Here is a 19,678-nt window from a genome sequence, read left to right as displayed (position 1 = left end):
ATGGTGATATTCGAGATAATCAGCGCAATAGTGGGGCAAGGACCATTCAGGTACCCTCTCCTCTGCTGTCGAGGGACCTAGCTGGGGACATCCCCGTGGACACCTGGGATCTCCCCTAGAGCCAACCCTAAAGTGGATCCCTTAATGTAGGTATCTTCTTCCCTGCTCCTCTATCCGCCCTTCCTCCATCTCCATCCTCCCACTCCCCCAAGCTGTTGTCAGTCCTTCTCTTCTCCCTTCCCTCTCCCCCTCTCCCCCTCTCCCCAACCTCACCCCCACCCTAACCCCCACCCCCATTCTCACAACTCTAGTCATAAACCAAGGTCATTAAGCCTATAGTTCACAAGCCCAGTGAAGCCCAATAACAAGGTGAACCCAAAGAAAAACATTTATAGATCCTCCTGGAAATTGGAAGCAAACAAGATTGCAGGCCATTTCTCTTTCTTGCTCCCTCCTTATGAACTGAGGAGTTCTTCTTTGTTATGTGCTTCCAACAGGATGTGCTGTCTCAGCACAGGCCTAGAGCATTGCTGTCAACTGATCACGGACTGAAACTTACAAAGCCATTACCCATAACAAACATTCTTTCATTGTAGAGACAGAAGGCTGAATGCTACATATACAGAATCTAAAAAGCCGTTCTTATGAAGAGAGTAGTTAGCATGAACAGGAATAAAGGGAGAGAATGCTTGGTGATAACAGAGGCCCACAAGTTACTCCTAATATTCTGTAGGGTGTTACTGCTCTTCAGATTGACAATAATTAGACGCACATTTCAAAACAGCAAGTGGGAGAAATTTGAATGCTCCCCAAAGACATGAGAAATATTCAAACTAATGGATACATCAGTTACCCTCATCTTATCAATATACATTATATATCTGAACTGACATTTTACACTTTTGCCCCATACACATATTCAATGATTGCATATCAATGACACATTTAAATATTTAGGGAAAATGATACACAAAGTGTATATAAAATAAAATTCTTTGCAAAACATAGATGTTCCTAAAGAGATAAAATACTAAGAATGAAGACAAGGCATTGGCACACTTCAGATTAAAGAAATATAGAGAAGTGTACCACTCAGACACATGCACTTCTTGGATCAGAGGATTTCAATCTATGAAGACAAAAACTGTGCCATATCCAGCTTTACAGCAACAGCAAAGAAATATTACACTAAAAATACCCACCATGAGAGACCAAAGGAAATAATATTAATCTGGAGCAAGCCAATGGGCACACTGTACACAATTAATTTGTATTTAAATAAGGTCAGTAGGTAGTTTGGCTTTCTTCTTGAAGAGAAACATGTGTTTTCGATTAAATAAAGAAAGGGAAGGTATAAAGCATTTGGAACTATCCCAGAAGTGCCTCTCTGCGACTATCTGGGGTTCAACAAATTATATATAAGTTTAGCTGTGACATGTCTCATGAATCCTTTCTAACTGTTCCCTCTAATTTTTCTCAGGGCATAAAAGACATAATAAGCCATGTCCTATTTCTGACTCATATTATATAATAAAAGGAGAATTAAGGAGCAGCCAAACATCGTGTGTGGGGAATAGATTTGGTTATGGAGACCCACTGTGATATTTGAATAGAACAATGATCAGAAGGAAAAGGAAGATAAACAATGCTAAACTATGTATTTATGATACACTAATAAGGTACAAAGTAAAATCATTTGATTCCTCAATGCTATATGTGACTGCCTACTATTGGTCTGCTGAAAGATTCATTGACATCACAGAAGATAAAAATGAAAACTGGGTAAGTTTTCTGTGTCACAGAGTTACAGCAGATTACGTGAACAGGAGAGTCAAGGCCACCATCTCAACCTTCTTTCTACAAAGCTAGCTACAACACACACATGCTGTGAGAGCATCCATCATTTGGGCAGTATTCACAATTTGTAAATAGCTACGTTGTAATAGGTGCTAGAAATATTAGCCGTGTCTCCACATTCCCAAAAGAATTCTTCAACTTTCCTGAATTTCTGATTACGATAGTTTTAAGACATAGAATTTGTGGGGGGGAAAATGAAAATTTGAATATAAGACTTGGGATACACCAAAAAAAACTTTGAGAAACTGTGAAGATAAAGACTAAACTTAACCACAGATTTATTTCTGCTTTTCATCCACGTATGCAGGGAGGTTGCTAATGGGAGGTATGCCTCAGAAAACGCACATGTCTGTGAAAACCTTGGAATGTACTAATGCTTTTCAAGTGATTTTATTTCAAGTCTAAGCCACAAGATATAAACTTTCATCAAAAATGGTAATCTATTTAAAATCAGAGCTGTGTGGAATGTTTCATGTTTATGTATAACTTTTATGGTAGACACTCCCACACAGGGGAAATAATGTGCCCAAATTCTGTTATTTTTACAGTATGTAATATATCACAGACTAATCCCACTCATCGGCTTCATGTGCTTTAAATAGATGAAAAATGAAAAAGAAATGGAGGAAAAAATGAAGAACATTTGAAAAAAGTGACTTTTAAATTCCATTTTGAAGCTAGAGATCTGAAAAATTATGGTGCATTTTCTAGTAAGAAAAGAGAGGGATTTGAAGGAAGCATGTTTATGCATTCTGGGTGCTTCATCTTTCCACATAGCTTTCCACATTTACAAAACTGTGAAGAGGAGAGAGGGCTGTGTAGTGATAGTGAAGGCAGAGTGTAGCTTTGATCAAAAATTGTTAGTCATATATAGATTAATCTGATATCAATTTAAAGATAATCGAAGTCAGAAGACACGTACACTTTAACTGCATTCTAATGGAACCTACTACAAATCATTCCTATTTATAGCACATGATAGTTCAGTAGGAAGGTACCATCATTGAGAAAACAGTTTGCTCATGCAAAAAGATGATATGTGACATAATATTCTTTCTTCTCCAAATGAAATATTATCATCAATTCAAATATTTATTATCACACTTTCATTATTTAGGAGTCAGGATATAGAGATTAAAAAACAGCATAAGACATAATCATGTCACTTCAACTACGATATTTAAATGACATTCTTAATAAATAGGCCAGAGAAACTTAATTATCAAGATTGTTAATTACTCAGAATTTTTGGAAATAAATTCATGTCAAGATTCGTGATTATTTTAAAGTAGAATTGTAAAATGATATTAAAAACAATTCATAACTCAGAAATATAAATACCAACAAAATAAAGGTAGTTGTGTGCCTTCAACTGTACAGTAACATACATATATGTTCCCTTTATTCTTCAGACCACATAAAACCAAATGGAAGCATACATGAAAAAATTGCTTTCTGCAAGGTAAAGCTCCCATAAATACATGAGCAAATAACTTGCTGAAATAAAGTTATACTAAACTACTATAGTTTCTCATTGCTGTTCAACTTCTTGAATTCATCAACTATTTACAAGATAACAGGAAGTTCAAAGGAACTAGCAGACTTTGCCAGATCCTGAAACGTGGCATAAACAACTTAAGACAAAACATAGGTGTCTGAAACTGAGTATGTCTCAGTTTGGGAATTCTTGGGACTAACTAGGGCTGTCTAAACGAAACACTCTTTTCCTGTGCTCATAGTAGAAATATTTGGTAACATAAACAAGTGTACTTCAATGATCTACTCAGAAATTACTGAAATGTGTGTGTCAAATATGAAGATTGTTCTGGCAACATTCATTGATCATAGGGATCTACTGTCTTAAACTGTCGTGTATAAGGGGTATCCTAAGACAACTTACCAAATCAGACAATAATTAGTAACTCATTAATGTCTATAAAGGTACTATGAAATTTTCTTTTTTTTTTGTAATACAGTTTAAGAGTCCTTTTTTTCTCCAAACTTATTTCATGAGAATTTTGACTGTTCACAAGTTTTCTTCATATTTATCATTTCAATTACATATGTGATGGAAAGACAGTTTGATGTATCCTAACTTTTCCTGATATCTATATGTAGCAACCAAGCCATTATGAAAACAGAATTTTCAAAACCATAACTCTCAGTCAGTCTAATCTGGTTGGAATGACATGTTTCTTTGCTTTCCAGGGAAGACTGTTTTTAGTAAAGAATGGGTGAGGAAAGGCCTCTATTTTCAACACCCTCATAACTCAGTTGAATATGACAAATCAGCAGCTTATTGAGTTAGGAACGATCAGGAGTATTACCTCCCCCAAAGAAAGATTAAGATGATTTATAAACGGTTTGAAAATGATTTCTAGCTTCCCTCTTAATGCGTGCAAATTTAAATGCTTGACTCTTTCTCAAACATCTACCTTAGAAGCATTCTCTTCTGCACTGGAAGGACTCAAATTTTCAGCTCCCCATAACTTTACTTACTGATGAGATACACATATGAGAATATACATATATATATATGTATATATATACACACACACACACATGCGCGTATAATATATATGTGATCCATATATGCAAAGGATGATAGTTGTATAAAACATGATAAGTATGTAAATACTGATCCAAGTTAAAATATTATCTATGCTTTTGTTAGGTATAGATTCACCAAATAACTCAAACTGTGTCAGTCGTTATAAAACAGTATAATATTATTGACTTATTAAAGTGTTTGTGAGATTTAACATGCTAATGTATGCAAAAAGCCTTCAATCACACCCGGCAACTTAATACTTCATAAATTTTAAGCCTCTTTTCATCATTTTGAATTTAAATTTGGTTCAACTAGATCATGGATCCAATGGTCCATTTCAAGAGAAAACCAAGTATGTGTTCAAAATAGACATTTCTCTCAATTTTTTTCACTAACTTTATTTCAGATTTTAATCATTGGCTTTCTCTATGAGATCCCCATATTTCTTTCCTATTGACTCATTTAATATAATTTTAACAGTTTCATTTTTAAGTAAAATGTGTGGAGAGACTAGTAAATGACCTTGATATGATAATCTTTCTGCAAAATCTTAAGATTTTTAAACTGCCAGGGAGTGGTGGCTCACACCTTTAATCCCAGCACTCAGGAGGCAGAGGCAGGCAGATCTCTGTGAGTTCAAGGTCAGCCTGGTCTAAGAGAGCTAGTTCCAGGGATGGCTCCAAAGCTACACAGAGAAACCCTGTCTCAAAAAACAGAGAGAGAGAGAGAGAGAGAGAGAGAGAGAGAGAGAGAGAGAGAGAGAGAGAGAGAGAGAGGTGGTTCTAAATGTGTGCCATCAAGGGATGACTTTCTACTTATTTAAGGTCATTTCTTACTGCTGAGTAGCAGAGACAGCCACTGTGAAGCTGGGGTTTCTAGGGTTCCTCTCATTGACTACTTTTGCTATCAGCATCCTTGAGCATAAGATTTTGCATCTTTACATCAATTTAGTATCTATCATGATTATCCTTTTGAGGCAATGCCAGTTTCAAATTCTCTAAACCACATGATGGCTCCAAGAAATGGGAATTTATTTCTCGCTTATGCAAGAGAAGGCTGTTTACTACAGGGAGGCTCTGAAATTTTCTCTGAATACAAAACTATTCCTCCCCAGAAGTCTGAAGTAAAACGATTCATAGAAGTAAACTTTCTGAGCTAGGTTAGTTTCCTCCCCATGGTGTCTTAGGGTCCTGACGCTCCTTTCACATAGATTAGTTTGATGTTAACTCCTAGCCAATGTCAAAAGAAAGAGAGAATTTGGAACAGCTTTGGTCGTTGATATAGCTTTGCTTCTTCTGTTCATATTCTCTTAGCCTAAACTAGTCAAATGGCAAGCCCTAGCTGTAACGTATGCTAAGTGCAGGTATAAGAGTGCATCTTCTTCTTTTTTCTCTCTTACTTTATGTCTATTTCCCAACATTTAGAAATGTCTCTGTCTTCCTCTCCAAAATCTGTCCCATTCCTCTAGACAATTCTAACTGATAGGGGGAAGGTGCTCCAGCAGTGGCTGTCTACAGACATGTGACAGCCCAGCATCTGAGAATTCCGAGGCCCCATCAGTCCTGGTCTAGTGCTGATGACCTGGAGCATTCCTGGAGAGCTACTGGTCTTTAGTTCACACTGGAAGGTCAAAGAAGCTGGATTCTGACAGCAACCACAGTGACAACCACAAGAAAAAATGCACGCTAAACTGCAAAGAGCCAAAGCCTGTAGGCGGCAACAACGCTTTTCTCCTGGACCAGTTGTCTTCCAGGCTATTGGCCAAAGATGCTGCCCAAATTGTACAGGGTCTCCCCTAATCCACAGCTAATCCTTCCTGGAAATGCTCTTAATGAATAGGCCAGATATGTGTTTCTTAGTTGATTTCAGATCCAATCACATTAAAAACGAAGATAAATTATCACAGCCTCCAACTACATCAGGTTCTGTTTCCAGAATCGTTGGTGATAAATATTTCTTTGTCTTGAAGTCACAGTCTCTCTGGAGAGCTAAATGATTAAGAACTTAAAATTCAAGTTGTCTTCTTTGCTTTATCTACCACATTTAACAGCTAATGGGGATGTCAGAGTGAGGTAAATGAGAAAACATGGTATGGTAAAATGACTGTGTCCTGTTGGACAGACCCCGTGGGACCCTTGCTGTGGTGGAGACCATTTCTGGTTCCTCTGCCTGGGAGAACACCTCACGTCCAGTATCCTATAGTGTGTGTGTCCATTTTGTAAATGTGCTTCCCTGTGCAAAATGCCCATCCAGACTCCAGTTGAACAATGGAGAGAATGTTCTCAATTTTTGCTCTCTTCATAACAGCTTTTGTGGAACAAATAATGGGGTTCCAGGGTTGTATAGGTACTGGATTTTAGGCCCAGCTTCTGGTTTCTTTGGTAATACAATTACCTCAGAATCTTCACAGACATTGATCTAATTTCTTCAGTCTGGTAAACATACCAATAACCGGAGCCAAAGACACGAGACTGTTTTCATCTCTACTTATAGTGTTAAGACCTGGTTTATTGCTTGGCTCCACTACTTTCTTTCTCTCTCTGCTTTCTTCTTTCTAACTCTCTCTTTCATGTGAAATATGAAAGCTATAAATCATATTAAATCATAAATTCCCCCCTTTCTTCTTTAATGATAAAATTTGTTCACGACGCTTCTTCTGCAGAAAGAGCAATAACTCTCATTCTTCTTCACTCAGAGATAATGTGCCGTGTGACTTTTGTGTATTTGTTGGCATCTGAACAATAAAGGAAGAGGTGAAAATAACACAGCACATACTTTAAGAATCATGAGCTGGCATCATAAACATCACATCACATTTCAGCATGAAATATTTTTCCCAGTTCCTGCAACTTAAGATGATGAAACACAAAGATGTAAACTATTTATTTTGTTCTCCTTAGAGTCTGGTAACAAAAGCAAACTGTGTTTTTTCTGAATAAAGCCTAAGCTTGGCTTGTCTCCCTTTCATGGTGTTCCAGGACAGCTTGGAGGTTTGAAGGTTGAGGCTACTCCATGTCGGGGTGAGCCAGTCCTCAGGAAGTTTCATAGTCACAAGATTGGTGGTTAAAGCTGGTTACTAGACCCTCGTTACTCTACCAACCATAAAATGGCAAAGCCTCTCCTTGTGGACATACTGAATGGAATGATTTGAGCTTCCTTATCATATTAGGATTATTGTCCAAGTTAAGAGTTCCAAGAGGGATATATATATTATGTTTATGTTCTAACTTTTAATACCATATAGTGGCACTTGCATTGTATAATTTAGTTAAAGTGGGTATAAAGGTTTGGTGAGGTCCAAAATTGGAATACTAATTTCATTCTTGATAAGAGGAAATTCAACCCTTAGAAAAGCACATAAACTATTTTTCCAGACAGCCATGTTGAATGCAAATTTTATTCAAATGACTTAACATCTAATGCATTGTTCATTTTATATCTATGTTATTATCCTTATTTAATTAAATTTTAATATCTTCATTTGCATTTACATATCTACTAAATTGTGCTCATTAAAATTATTTTCAACTTTGTAAAGAAAAACAATGTAACAGCATCAAATGTCAATGTGTTTGCAGATTTCCCGGCACAGAAGGAATCATTCACAGCATGTCTTGAAAGATGTCATTCCACCACTAGAACATCAAGTAAGTGACTAATTTTAATCTAGTATTGTACTCTTTTATCTACTACTGCAAAATGGTGCCCTAAACGCAGTGTCTTGAAACTACACACACAATTATTATACATGTTGTGAATCCAGAATTCTGATATGATTTATTAGTGCCTAGCTCAGAGACAGTCAAAGGGTATAATCAACCTTTCAATGAGAGATGAATCATATCAGAAAGTTTGACTGAGGGAGTATCAAGCTCACAGACAAGGTTATTGGTGGGATTCACTGATATAAGAAAAATCAGATATGAGTCTTTTTTATCAAATACTATAAAACTTGTGTTTAGGACAAGAAATTCAAAATATGTATGCTTCTCGCATCCAGTTAAATCTTTATTCACACAAACAAGAAATGGTATATTCCAGGAATTTAATGTCCTGGAACAAGATCCTTTTCTCCTTCCTCCTTCATTTCCTGTGTGCCACCTCTTTTCAGAATAGACAATTGAATAAGATTGTAGAGCCTTTCTTTGCATAAACTCCCATTCAGAAAAGACCCACACTTATGAGCTCATCACGTCCCATCTCCTCATGCAATCATGATGGAGGGTAAAATGTCAACATTGTGTCCATCAGCCTACAACACCACTCCTTGACTCGAAACTTGGGGCTTCTGTTATCCCGAGGGTAGAAGTTAGAAAGCAACCAGAAGTTTCTAAGTCTTAAAGGTCCAGCTATCTCATTAAATCACTTCCTTCTGCTGCCTTATTCTCTTGTCCTCATTCTGTTTGTTTGTCTTTCTTGTAAATTGTAATTCAATTGTGACCAGTATATTTAAGTGTTAATGCTTTATTAACCTGCCATTATTATTATTAATAATAATTATGATTATTATATCTTTAAAATAAGTCTTGGGGTGGTAAGATTGCTCATTGGGTAAAGGCAGTTTCTGACAACACAGTCAACCTTCAATATCTGGGATGCATATATTCACAGCATCCCAACTACATCAGGTTCTGTTTCCAGTATCTTTGGTGATAAATATTTCTTTGTCTTGAAGTCACAATCTCTCTGGAGAGCTAAATGATTAAAAACTTAAAATTCAAGTTGTCTCCTTTGCTTAATCTACCACATTGAACAGCTAAGGGTGAGGTCAGAATGAGGTAAATGAGGAAACACGGTAAATAGCCTACGCAGTATGTCAAAATAAAGACTGTGTCCTGTTGGGCGGACCCTGTGAGACCCTTGCTGTGGTGGAGACCATGAGAACTGACATCATCAATCTGTCTTCTTGACTATATCCATGCACCATGGCATATATATGTCTATACACATGTACGAGAGAGAGAGAGACAGACAGAAAATTATAAAATTTAAAATATATCTTGTCTAACCTCCTTTAACTCCTTTATTTTTACTCTTGTTCAATATTTTCTGTAGACCTCGCTGCATTTTCTTTATTTGTCACTCATTGAAATGTCAGTCTGCTCGGGTAGAGGAATTACTTCCTGTGTTCACTGTTCTGTTCCCAATATTCTCATAACTGCAAGGGCATGGAAGGTTTCAGGAAGTATCATCTAAGTGTATGACATATTGTAAAGCTAAAGACTTTGGTTATAAGCAGATCCATGTTTCACTATTTTCTTAGATCTTCAAGTACTAACTAGTCATGTGTTCTGAGACTTCCTTCTCACTGAAAGCAAGAAGTAAAATATGTCAGATTCACCCTTCATAAGCATCTTGCCAAACTGCTTCCTTCAACCTTTTTTTCTTTTGGTGTTTATTTTACCTACCACCACTGATATACAATCGTGTGTGTGTGTGTGTGTGTCTTACCGTGCACACATTTATGGGTGTTATGCACGTATATGGGTGTGTATTATGACCAGCTGAGGCATCTCTTCAGTTCCGATCTAGCCAATAATCTTATGAAGCAGCTTCTCCTCGGTTGTCACGTGACTCCTCACTCTTCTTTCGGAACACTCATACCACCATCTTGACTTCCAAATGCTTTGGATTCTACCTCTACTATTCCTTTATTTTTCTTCCACACAGATCATGGGCAGTAACTCCAGAAAAATCTACTTTAAGGCACTACCTTTAATATTTTGTTTTCTTTACCCAAACAAACTGGTGTCCTTTTACCTATGGTATCAAGTTAATAGAGTTCTCTCATGACCCCTGATTTATGCTTTATATTACCTACTCCCAAATATACACCCTAAAGCCAGCAATAGGAGTATGATTGAGACATGGCTTTTAGCCTGAAGGAAGATAAGTTTTCTGAGGTAATTACAGTGCTTTCATCCTACCACATGTTCAAATACTGTTACGCTGTCCACTCTTATTTCATGGATAATAGACTTGCGCCATGGCTGGACTGTAAATGCCTTGCAGTGAGAGACCATGAGTTGTGCTCTCTTTTCTATGTTAGGCTTCCAGTTATATTACTTTTGGCATTATTGTTTGCCTTGGAAGGACATGTTTGCCAACTGATATAACAAGATATTAAGGGATTATGAAATTGGTGGCTGAAAATATCAGTAAATATATAGTCATTTTTCAAATGAAGCTCAATCATTTCAATGTTGTGATTAGATTGTATTTATATTTTGTTTTCAAAATTTTCAGTTCTTACCTTTACATTTTCCATGGGAACGATTTCCATGATTTCTCAAATTTGAAGTAGTTTGCTCTTGTATATTATGCTTCCCAAGAACAACTTGGACTTGTCTCTTTCCCAGATGTATAGCACTAAAATTGTCTATTTTCTTTTCCATCTCCCTTACTGAATTATAACTAACATGAGGCGAGGTTCTGCATGATTTGTTATTTAACTATGAGAATTAATATAGAATTTGGCACATCATAACACACACAATGAATAGGAAAATAAATGTATACAAATAATTATTTATGTATACATATATGCATGTGTATATACATATATAACATGTATATTATATTCATGCACATATATGTACACACATATATGCACAAATGTCTATGAAATTATGTTTGAATGTCCTAATCCATCCATTGAAATGTCCCAAATTTTTACATACATATATCTGTTGATTATAAAGTTTAAAAATTCAAATTATGATTATTTTAATATTTAATCAGTAACTATTACCCAATTTTCAATTTCACAGTAATACCTACATATCAAGCATAACCCATGTAGATAAACCATTAGAATATTCAGAAATAGTTTTCATAGTTTACATTCCCTATATTAAAGTTATGTTTTTTAACTAACATGTGGAGAGCTGTGTTATTCTGCAATTTCAATTTAAAATGAAAGAAACTGTGTGACCTTGGAAGGTGACATTGAAGAGAAATACTAAATCTAAGTAAAACCAATAATTTTTAAAGTAAAAATTTAGTTTGTAATCACTCTAAATCTACACTCCTCCCACATACCCAAATCTCCACGTGCACACAATCTCGACACACACACAGCCTCACATAGTCATTACTTCCATAAACTTTTTAAATTATCAATTTCATTGCTTCCTGGTACTGATGTGGGCTCCCTGAATCCTCTCTCTGAACATACACATCACTTGTTCGGTCTTTTGTGCACAGGGAACATTCAGCTTTTCCCCCATGGCCTCTGTTGAACTGCATTTCTTACTTGTATTTTAAAGGCAGAAATACTATCAGTTCTGCAAACTTCATATGGTGAATTGACGGTTCCAGAGTGCATGATGGAAGAACTACTGGATTTTCAAAAGGCAGAATTGTAGATTCTAAACTCTCCCTTGCCAATCATGAAGACATGCTTCTATAGAGCCCACCGTTTGCTTTAGATCTGACTAACCTGAACTCACAGTCTCTTCACCTACCTGCAGACTCTTCTCCCACAGCTTGTGTATGTTTCTGTCTCTAGCTGTCTCCCTCTTGCCTCCACACCCCAATATGGCAGCCAAGTCATCCACAGCTATCTGTTGCCAGCGTCTATCAGGACAAGCTGGCATGTATGAAACAATGTACCAGAATAATGTGGAGTAATTATTTAAATCCCTACAGTTTATTTAAATCCTTAGAGTTGATATTATTATGATGTTTATTGTTTTAATCATATGGATTCTCATGTGTATATATTTTTTTAAACTCTGGCTGTAATGTAAATCTCACTTATTTTATCTCATATTCAAAGAATTCCCCTAAATATTTTTAAAACTCATGAGACCACAGTTTTGGTTACAACTTTTCTAATTATCTGTTAAGTCTGCCCCTTGTTGGAATAAAATATTTTACTTTATAACATGAAAACTACCATTGCAGATGCTCCAATGAGTGGGTATTCTTTTCAGAAGCCATGAATTATTATTATTTTTTACAGTTCCTGTTAATAAAGCTGATTGTGATCAACATGAATAATTAAAAGAACAACACATTTGTTTTGACTGCTACCTTCGAAACATTGCTAATTGAAGTCTAAAAATGCTCACAGTGGCCCCAGTTCAGGAGGAAGTAAATCATTAATGCCACACATGCATATCACAGGGCTTCCGTGGAGGAGGCTAGAACAAAAGCAGGGAAGTGTGTGATTGCTTAACACAGCTACAAAGCAGCAGCTTCAAACATGAGACATCACGACACGAAACTCTAATACACTCATATGCATTTATTAGTTTCTTGACCTTCTATTAATATATTTCACATTACAGCTGTTCATGAGACTCAGTTACTTTCAAGGCACTTTTCCTTTTCCCCTAAAGATTCAAGAAGAGTAACCCTGATTATAGCATCTTAAATCTTTATCTTCTTTCTTTTTATTGAGACATTCATTGTAAAGCATATCTGGATAACCCTGCAGGAGTCAAAAGCCTATGGCAGGCTTTAGAGAATCCTCTACTTCCTCCCAAACAAGGAGGATTTTGAAGTAAGAGCAAAAGAAGTTGTCCTGGCTCAGGGCAAAGCAGGCTTTTGCAGATAAACCTAAGTCACAGATTCTACCTTTTCAAGCATGATATTATTTGGTGAATTAATTAATTTTTGTGGAGGAATTGAGGATGAGAGGCATTATAAAGATATTGTACTTTCTTATTTTAAAGAAAAAAAAGCATTGTCACTTTTTGGGAATAATTCTATTGACCAGGCTGGGGTTTCTTTAAGTCGAAAACAAAAAATCTCAAACTTTCTGAATGGTATTTTGCTAAGTTAGATTTAGGTTTGCAAAATAATATCCTCTCACTATTCAAGATGATGGCAATAAATTATATAGTTGAATCATTGTGGGGGGAGTTCAAGACAGGGTTTCTCTGTAGTTTTGGAGCCTGTCCTGGTTCTAGCTCTTGTAGATGAGGCTGGCCTCGAACTCACAGGGATCCACCTACCTCTGCCTCCCGAGTGCTAGGATTAAAGCCGTGTACTGCACGGCTATTGAATACTTTTATTAGAAATCATTTCAATTTAAATATTTCTTTCATTTTCTAAAACAGGAGTCTGCTTATTGATTCATGTATTTTTCTAGGTTCATGTTCATTCAGGAAGTAGGTTAGGCTCTGATAATCTGATGAAAGATTAGCAAGCTATGGCCTTTCCTGGAGAAACTTTCAGTCTATGGACAAGCAGAAGGACTGATGATCAAAGAAAGACATCATTCTGCACTCATGTCTGTGGGAGAGGAAAGACCTATCTTGGATTCAGTAGACATACAATCAATCACACTTTGAAATTGTCACTTAAAATGAGATTTTTGCCATGAGTAGAATGACAGAAACAAACAAGGGGAACAGGAAGGAAGGAAAGAAAGAAGGAAGGGAGAAAGAAAAAACTTCAAGCGAAAACAGTATATGCGGTAGGAAAGGGTAGGATAGATATATTTCAATTTTATTTGTAAAACTGAAAGAATGCCATGAGGAAGCTGGCATGGTGGTACATGCCTGTAATACAAAACATTCAGGAGGCAGAAACAGAAGGTTTGTAAGTTCAAACCCAGCCTGGTCTACATAGAGAGTTCCAAACCAGCAGTCAAAGATTATATACCCTATGTCTCAAAACAACAAACAAAAATAACATACTGACCAGACTGTAATGATCCAAAGTGCCATGGAGCATGACAAAAAGGAGCGATCCTCAGGAGAAGAAGCTTGGGGTAATAGGAAGAATTCTAGAAGTCATTAAAACAGATACTAGTTGAATTATGTCTCCCAGCCATGTCTCCCACTTGTAATTCATTTAATTCTAGAGTAGAGAAAAGGGCACACACATCAACAAAGTCTATTAGGATTGAGCAATTCTTTATTCACAGCTGCCCAGAGTGAAATTAGGTTATAACACAAATGAATTGCAATAATAAGTGGCTCAGACAGCAACTGAGGAAAGAAGATCATCCTCTGTGAACTTCACCAACAGTCACAAAACAAGAAACATTGAAAGCAACGTCATAAGAACAGAAATTCCCAAGAGAATCTATTGAGAGTTGAATAACAAGAAAAGACCTCCAAAAACTGAAGTTCTTCAGATACAATGTGGTCTCTCCTAAGCCCATCTCTAAACAGAAACTTTCTTGGTGATGAATAAATAAGACATGCCTGGCTTCAAGTTGAAAGGCTCAAGAATATAAACGTTTATGGGCTATCTGAAGCATGGAATGCTATAATGTCATTTTCAAAATGATCCTTTGATGGGTCAATGGTAAATAAATCAGCAACACAAGGACAGCATTCCCCTTGAAATGCACAGTGGTTTCGTAAGGGGGAAGAATAATTTGGCAAAACATAACATGTGCTTCACCAAGTGCAGTGTTTAGAAAAGAGTTCTGAACTCTGAGTGGAACCCTAAAGTTAGACATGATCTCATACCCTCAAATGAAATAAGTAGTAGAGGTAAATACACTGATGTGGTAAGTCCTTCTGTATATTTTTTGCTTTTATTGGTTAATTAATAAAGAAGCTGCTTTGACCTATGATAGGGCAGAGTAGAGTTAGGTGGAAAGACTGAACTGAATGCTGGGAGAAAGAGGGTCGAGTCAATGAGACGCCATTTAGTCGCCAGAGGAGACAGATGCACCAGAACTTTGCTGGTAAGCCACAGCCACATGGCAATACACAGATTACTATAACTGGGTTAATTTAAAATATAAGAGCTAGCTAGAAAGATGCTTAAGCAATAGATCAAGCAATGATTTAATTAGTGCAGTTTTTGTGTGGCTATTTCAAATCTGGATGGCTTGGAATGAACAAGTGGCCTCTGCCAGCACTACATGAAGGCACATTCCACACAGGAACTTAAGAGAGCAAGGAAGCTGTGACACTAAGACTCACCCTAGGCCACACCATAAAGCCAGATCAGCTTCTGATGAGTCTGGGTTTCTATTATTTTATTGTTGGTTATTTTTTCATTTGTCTTTTGTTTCTCTGTTTTTGTTTATTTGAGAAAAGCTCCCACAATAATGCAGCCTTGGCTCATCTGGAACTCACTATTTATTTGAGATAACCTTGAAACCTGTAGGTTATTCTTTCTGCCTGTGTTTCCAAGTGCTGAGGTTTTAGGAATTAGCCACCAGCCACCATTCCATATTTCAAGAACTCCTTTAGGAGTACATAGCTGTTCTCTGGGCTTTGCAAATATGTGATGCACAGAATTGTTTTTGTTTGACTCTGTGTAATTATTGCATCCAATTTGAGAGTTTACATGTATGAACATACATGTATTATAAGTCTGAATGAGGTAACCATCAGTCTTCAGAGAAATTTTCATGGGTCCCTTCCATATCAAGTTCTCTCTTTTTTATTTATAACTCACCAGATCCAGTTATGCTGCCCTCATATGCACAAGTGTAGGGCCAGTGGAGCATGGTCACCCTACTGTGGACTACGTACCCAAGGAAAATGGTCTCTCCCTAACTTAAAACAATTAACTGTCAATCATTGATGCATGCCACTTGTTTGTACCTGGACATGCAGACCTGAAATAATCACACAGAAACTGTATTAATTAAAACATTGTTTAGCCAATCACTTAGGTATATTGCTAGCTAGCTCTTATATCTTAAATTGACCCATCTGTATCAATCTGTACATCACCATGAGGTTGTGGCCTACTGGTAAAGTTCCAGCAAAATCCCATAGGCATCTTTCTCCTTCAGCAGCTATATGACATCTCTCTGACTCTCCCTTCCTTCTCTCATCATTCAGTTCAGTTTTCTCACCTAGTTATTGTTGTAATATGAGCGGCCGGGCTGCGTCCCCGGCACCAGGCCGCCCGCATGGCTTATGCCCCAAAATAATTACACGGAAACTGTATTCTTTTGAACACTGCCTGGCCCATTAGTTCTAACCTCTTATTGGCTAGCTCTTACATATTGATCTAACCCATTTCTAATATTCTGTGTAGCACAATGAGTTGGCTTACCAGGGAAGATCTTAACCTGCGTCTGTCTGGAGTAGGAGAATCATGGCGACTCACTGACTTGGCTTCTTTCTCCCAGTATTCTGTTCTGTTTACTCCACCCACCTAAGGGTTGGCCTATCAAATGGGCCTAGGCAGTTTCTTTATTAATTAACCAATGAAAGAAACAGATTAATACAAGACCCACCTCCATCAAGTTATATTCTGCCTTGTCATAGGACCAAGCAGCTTCTTTATTCATTAACTAATAAAAGCAACACATATACAGAAAGACATTCCATGCCATTTTCCCTTTTCTGTCCAAATAAAATAGAAGGTTTTAACTTTAACATAGTAAAATTACATGTGTAAAACAGTTATCAAACATTATAATTATAATATTTATATATATTATATTTTATCATAACTGATGAAAACTATCATTATAATTATCTATTCTTCAACTCCATCAAAGACTCCAGAAGGATATAATATTGCCTAAGTTAACAGGAAAAACACTGTAAGCAAATTCCAAAACTCTAAAATTGTCAGAGACATCTCACTGCTTGGACAGTCAATCAAAGTTTTTCTATAACATTGGGACATCCATCTTGAACATACAGGACCATACTATCTGCCCGACTTTTCTATGAAGTTAGAAATTTCAAAGACAGTTCCGCCTATATTAGCAGTTTGTCAGTCACTTTTTTGTGTGTCCTCCATAATATCTGTCAGACCCTTTCATGAAGCAGAAACCATGTAGGACTATCTCACCTTTTTTAGGCAACTTCAGCAGTCATTTTTCTGAGAGTCCTGCATGTCCATTTTATATAACATACCATCAAGCAGAGTAGTTTCTTTCACAAATGGCTAATAAACTCCATAAGGAGACTCTTTGATGCCCATCATCCTCTTGACATAGATTGATGCTGCCAGAAGCAGATGTGACTCATTGTCAAGAATAGTCCTAAGTTTTTAAACATTTTAAATGCCATACTCTGTTAGCCTTCCATAAGCTTCCTAGGTCATGATATTTTATCACAGCAACAAAAAACTAACACAGCGACAGGCTCTTGGCCATATTTACAACAACAAGCATGAACTCTCTCCTGCAGTTTGAGCCCAAATCTAATCAGGCATCTATGCAGAAAAAATAGGTGGGAATATAATAAGAGCCAGAGGTAATGGATGACTCAACAGAAGCAGTGTTTCCATATCTAACAAGGCAGACACGCGTATGAACTCACAGAGACTGTGACATCACATGCAAGACTTTCACAAGTACAGATCAGACAAGATCCCAACATGGGAGCAAAGCTGAACCACTATCCAAGAAACTATTTGCAATTGATAACTGTTGAGAAAGGGAAAAAGCCTCATTCCCAGAAGTTATTGGCCACAACAAAATAAACTCCATGTTTTTTACTGGCTTTTGGGGTGTCTGTGTGTATGTGTGTGTGTGTCTGTGTGTGTGTCTGTGTGTGTATCTCTAAACAGAGACTGCATGTTGTTTTCCTGGCCACCCAGACCCAAGTCATCACAAAGAAACTATATCAATTACAACACCATTTGGCCAATGTCTCAGGTGTATTTCTAGCTAGCTCTTACATCTTAGATTAACCCATTTCTGTTCATCTATGTATCTCCATGAAGCTATGGCCTACCTGTAAAGTTCGGGGACTGTATCCTTCAGCAGCTATGTGGCATCTCTTTGACTCTGTACACTCTCTATATATATCTCTTTTAGTCTGGCTATCTTCTGCCTTGCTCTAGGCTGAAGTAGCATTTTTATTAACCAATGTTAATATAAAACATATTTACAGCCTATAGAGAGAAATCCCACATCAAGTATTTGTGTGTGTGTGTGTGTATGCATGTACATGCTTTTATACTTTTACATACTTTTGTTGGTTTAAATTTGTTATTTTAAGAGTGAGAAAGAACATGAAGCTTGGTGGGTAGGAATGTGGGGTGATCATGGAGTACTTGGGAGAGTAGAAAGATGATTAGAATATTTTATATGATAAATTTAAAATTAAAAATTATAAAAGAAAATAGTCCTCAGGGAATAAGCTATCAGGTTAGAGCCAGCTCAAATCTTTTGAGTCTTGGATCTGAAATACATAATACCTTCAGCAATAGGGACTTACATTCAACCTCAGGGACGTAACTAAGGGCAGCAGCAATGGCCTATGTTGTTCTGGGAGTCATTTGGAATCCCCTGAACAAAACTATGAAAAAAAAGTTTCTCTTAATAGCTTATGAGCACTACAAATACAGGGTGACAGAAACTGTGGTATACTAAAAAGAAAACAATGCATCTCAATGATGAAATGGTTGTGTGAGAGAGAGACAGGGAGAAAGAGAGAGAGAAAGAGAGAGAGAGAGAATTGTGTTTGAGTGTGTTTGAGTGTATGTGAGTGTGTGTGCTTGTGTGGTGGGGAGTAGAAATGTATATGTGTATGAGATTGTGGGGGGGTTGTGTTTGAGAGAATATGTGTATTTGCATATCTGTGTTTGCAAGTGTTCATATGTGTCTGTTAATTCTCTTGCATTTATGATAAAAAATATATACAATAAAGAAAATACCCAAGGGCACATTTCACTTATGCCACATTTTTAGAGTGCTAAGTCTCAGGTTTCTGGGCTTCAGCAGCAGCAGGAATATGTGGTAGAAGAAATTCTTCACTTCAGAATGACAACATGAGGGAGCAAGTCAAGTCTCCAAGAAACTCTCCAACTCTTCTCAGCACTGTCCTTCCCATTCTCCATCCCCTCTACTCTCTCTTGCTCCCTGCCATTGAACCACTTCCTTTAACCAAGAGCTAGTTCACACAGTCCTGCTACTTGCCAATAGTGTATTAAAATCTGAATTAATGTGTCAATGCGTTTATAAACGTCTTCACAGTCATACCCATAGGTGTGCTTGTTTAATCTCATAGTACTTCCTACATCCAGTTCAAATTAACCATCAAGATTAGTATCATAGTGTAACTTGAGAAAAATGTCAAGGAAAAGAAAGCACACACATACATAAAAGAACAAAATGTCTCTTTCTGAGTATATAAGAAAAGTAAAAGGTGGTTACAGAAGGAAAGAGAAGCATTGGAAGGAACAAAATGATGTGACAAAGAATTTCTTCATTTGACTTTTTCTGCATTTTTTTTATTATTTTTATTGAGCTCTACATTTTTCTCTGCTTCCTTCCCTACTTCATTTGATTTTTAAATAGAAATAATCAAATATGATTATCAGCAAAACACTGTGTGCTATTACAACATCAGTAGCCATCTTATTATTATATGTGAA

General features: G+C 36.8%; 1 protein-coding gene across 1 annotated transcript in view; it reads left to right on the top strand.

Annotated features, from left to right (window-relative positions):
* Positions 1-19,678, top strand: part of Arhgap15 (Rho GTPase activating protein 15) — a 598,323-nt gene that overhangs the window by 65,737 nt on the left and 512,908 nt on the right. Inside the window, exon 3 of the mRNA XM_057755169.1 lies at positions 7,987-8,055. Within this exon, the coding sequence (XP_057611152.1) occupies positions 7,987-8,055 (69 nt within the window). The remainder of the gene's footprint in view (positions 1-7,986; positions 8,056-19,678) is intronic.

The sequence above is a fragment of the Chionomys nivalis genome, chromosome 22 (assembly GCF_950005125.1).
Source record: "Chionomys nivalis chromosome 22, mChiNiv1.1, whole genome shotgun sequence".
NCBI lineage: Eukaryota > Metazoa > Chordata > Mammalia > Rodentia > Cricetidae > Chionomys > Chionomys nivalis.
Note: the sequence above shows the minus strand (reverse complement) of the source record. Positions and strands in the feature narration are given on the sequence as shown.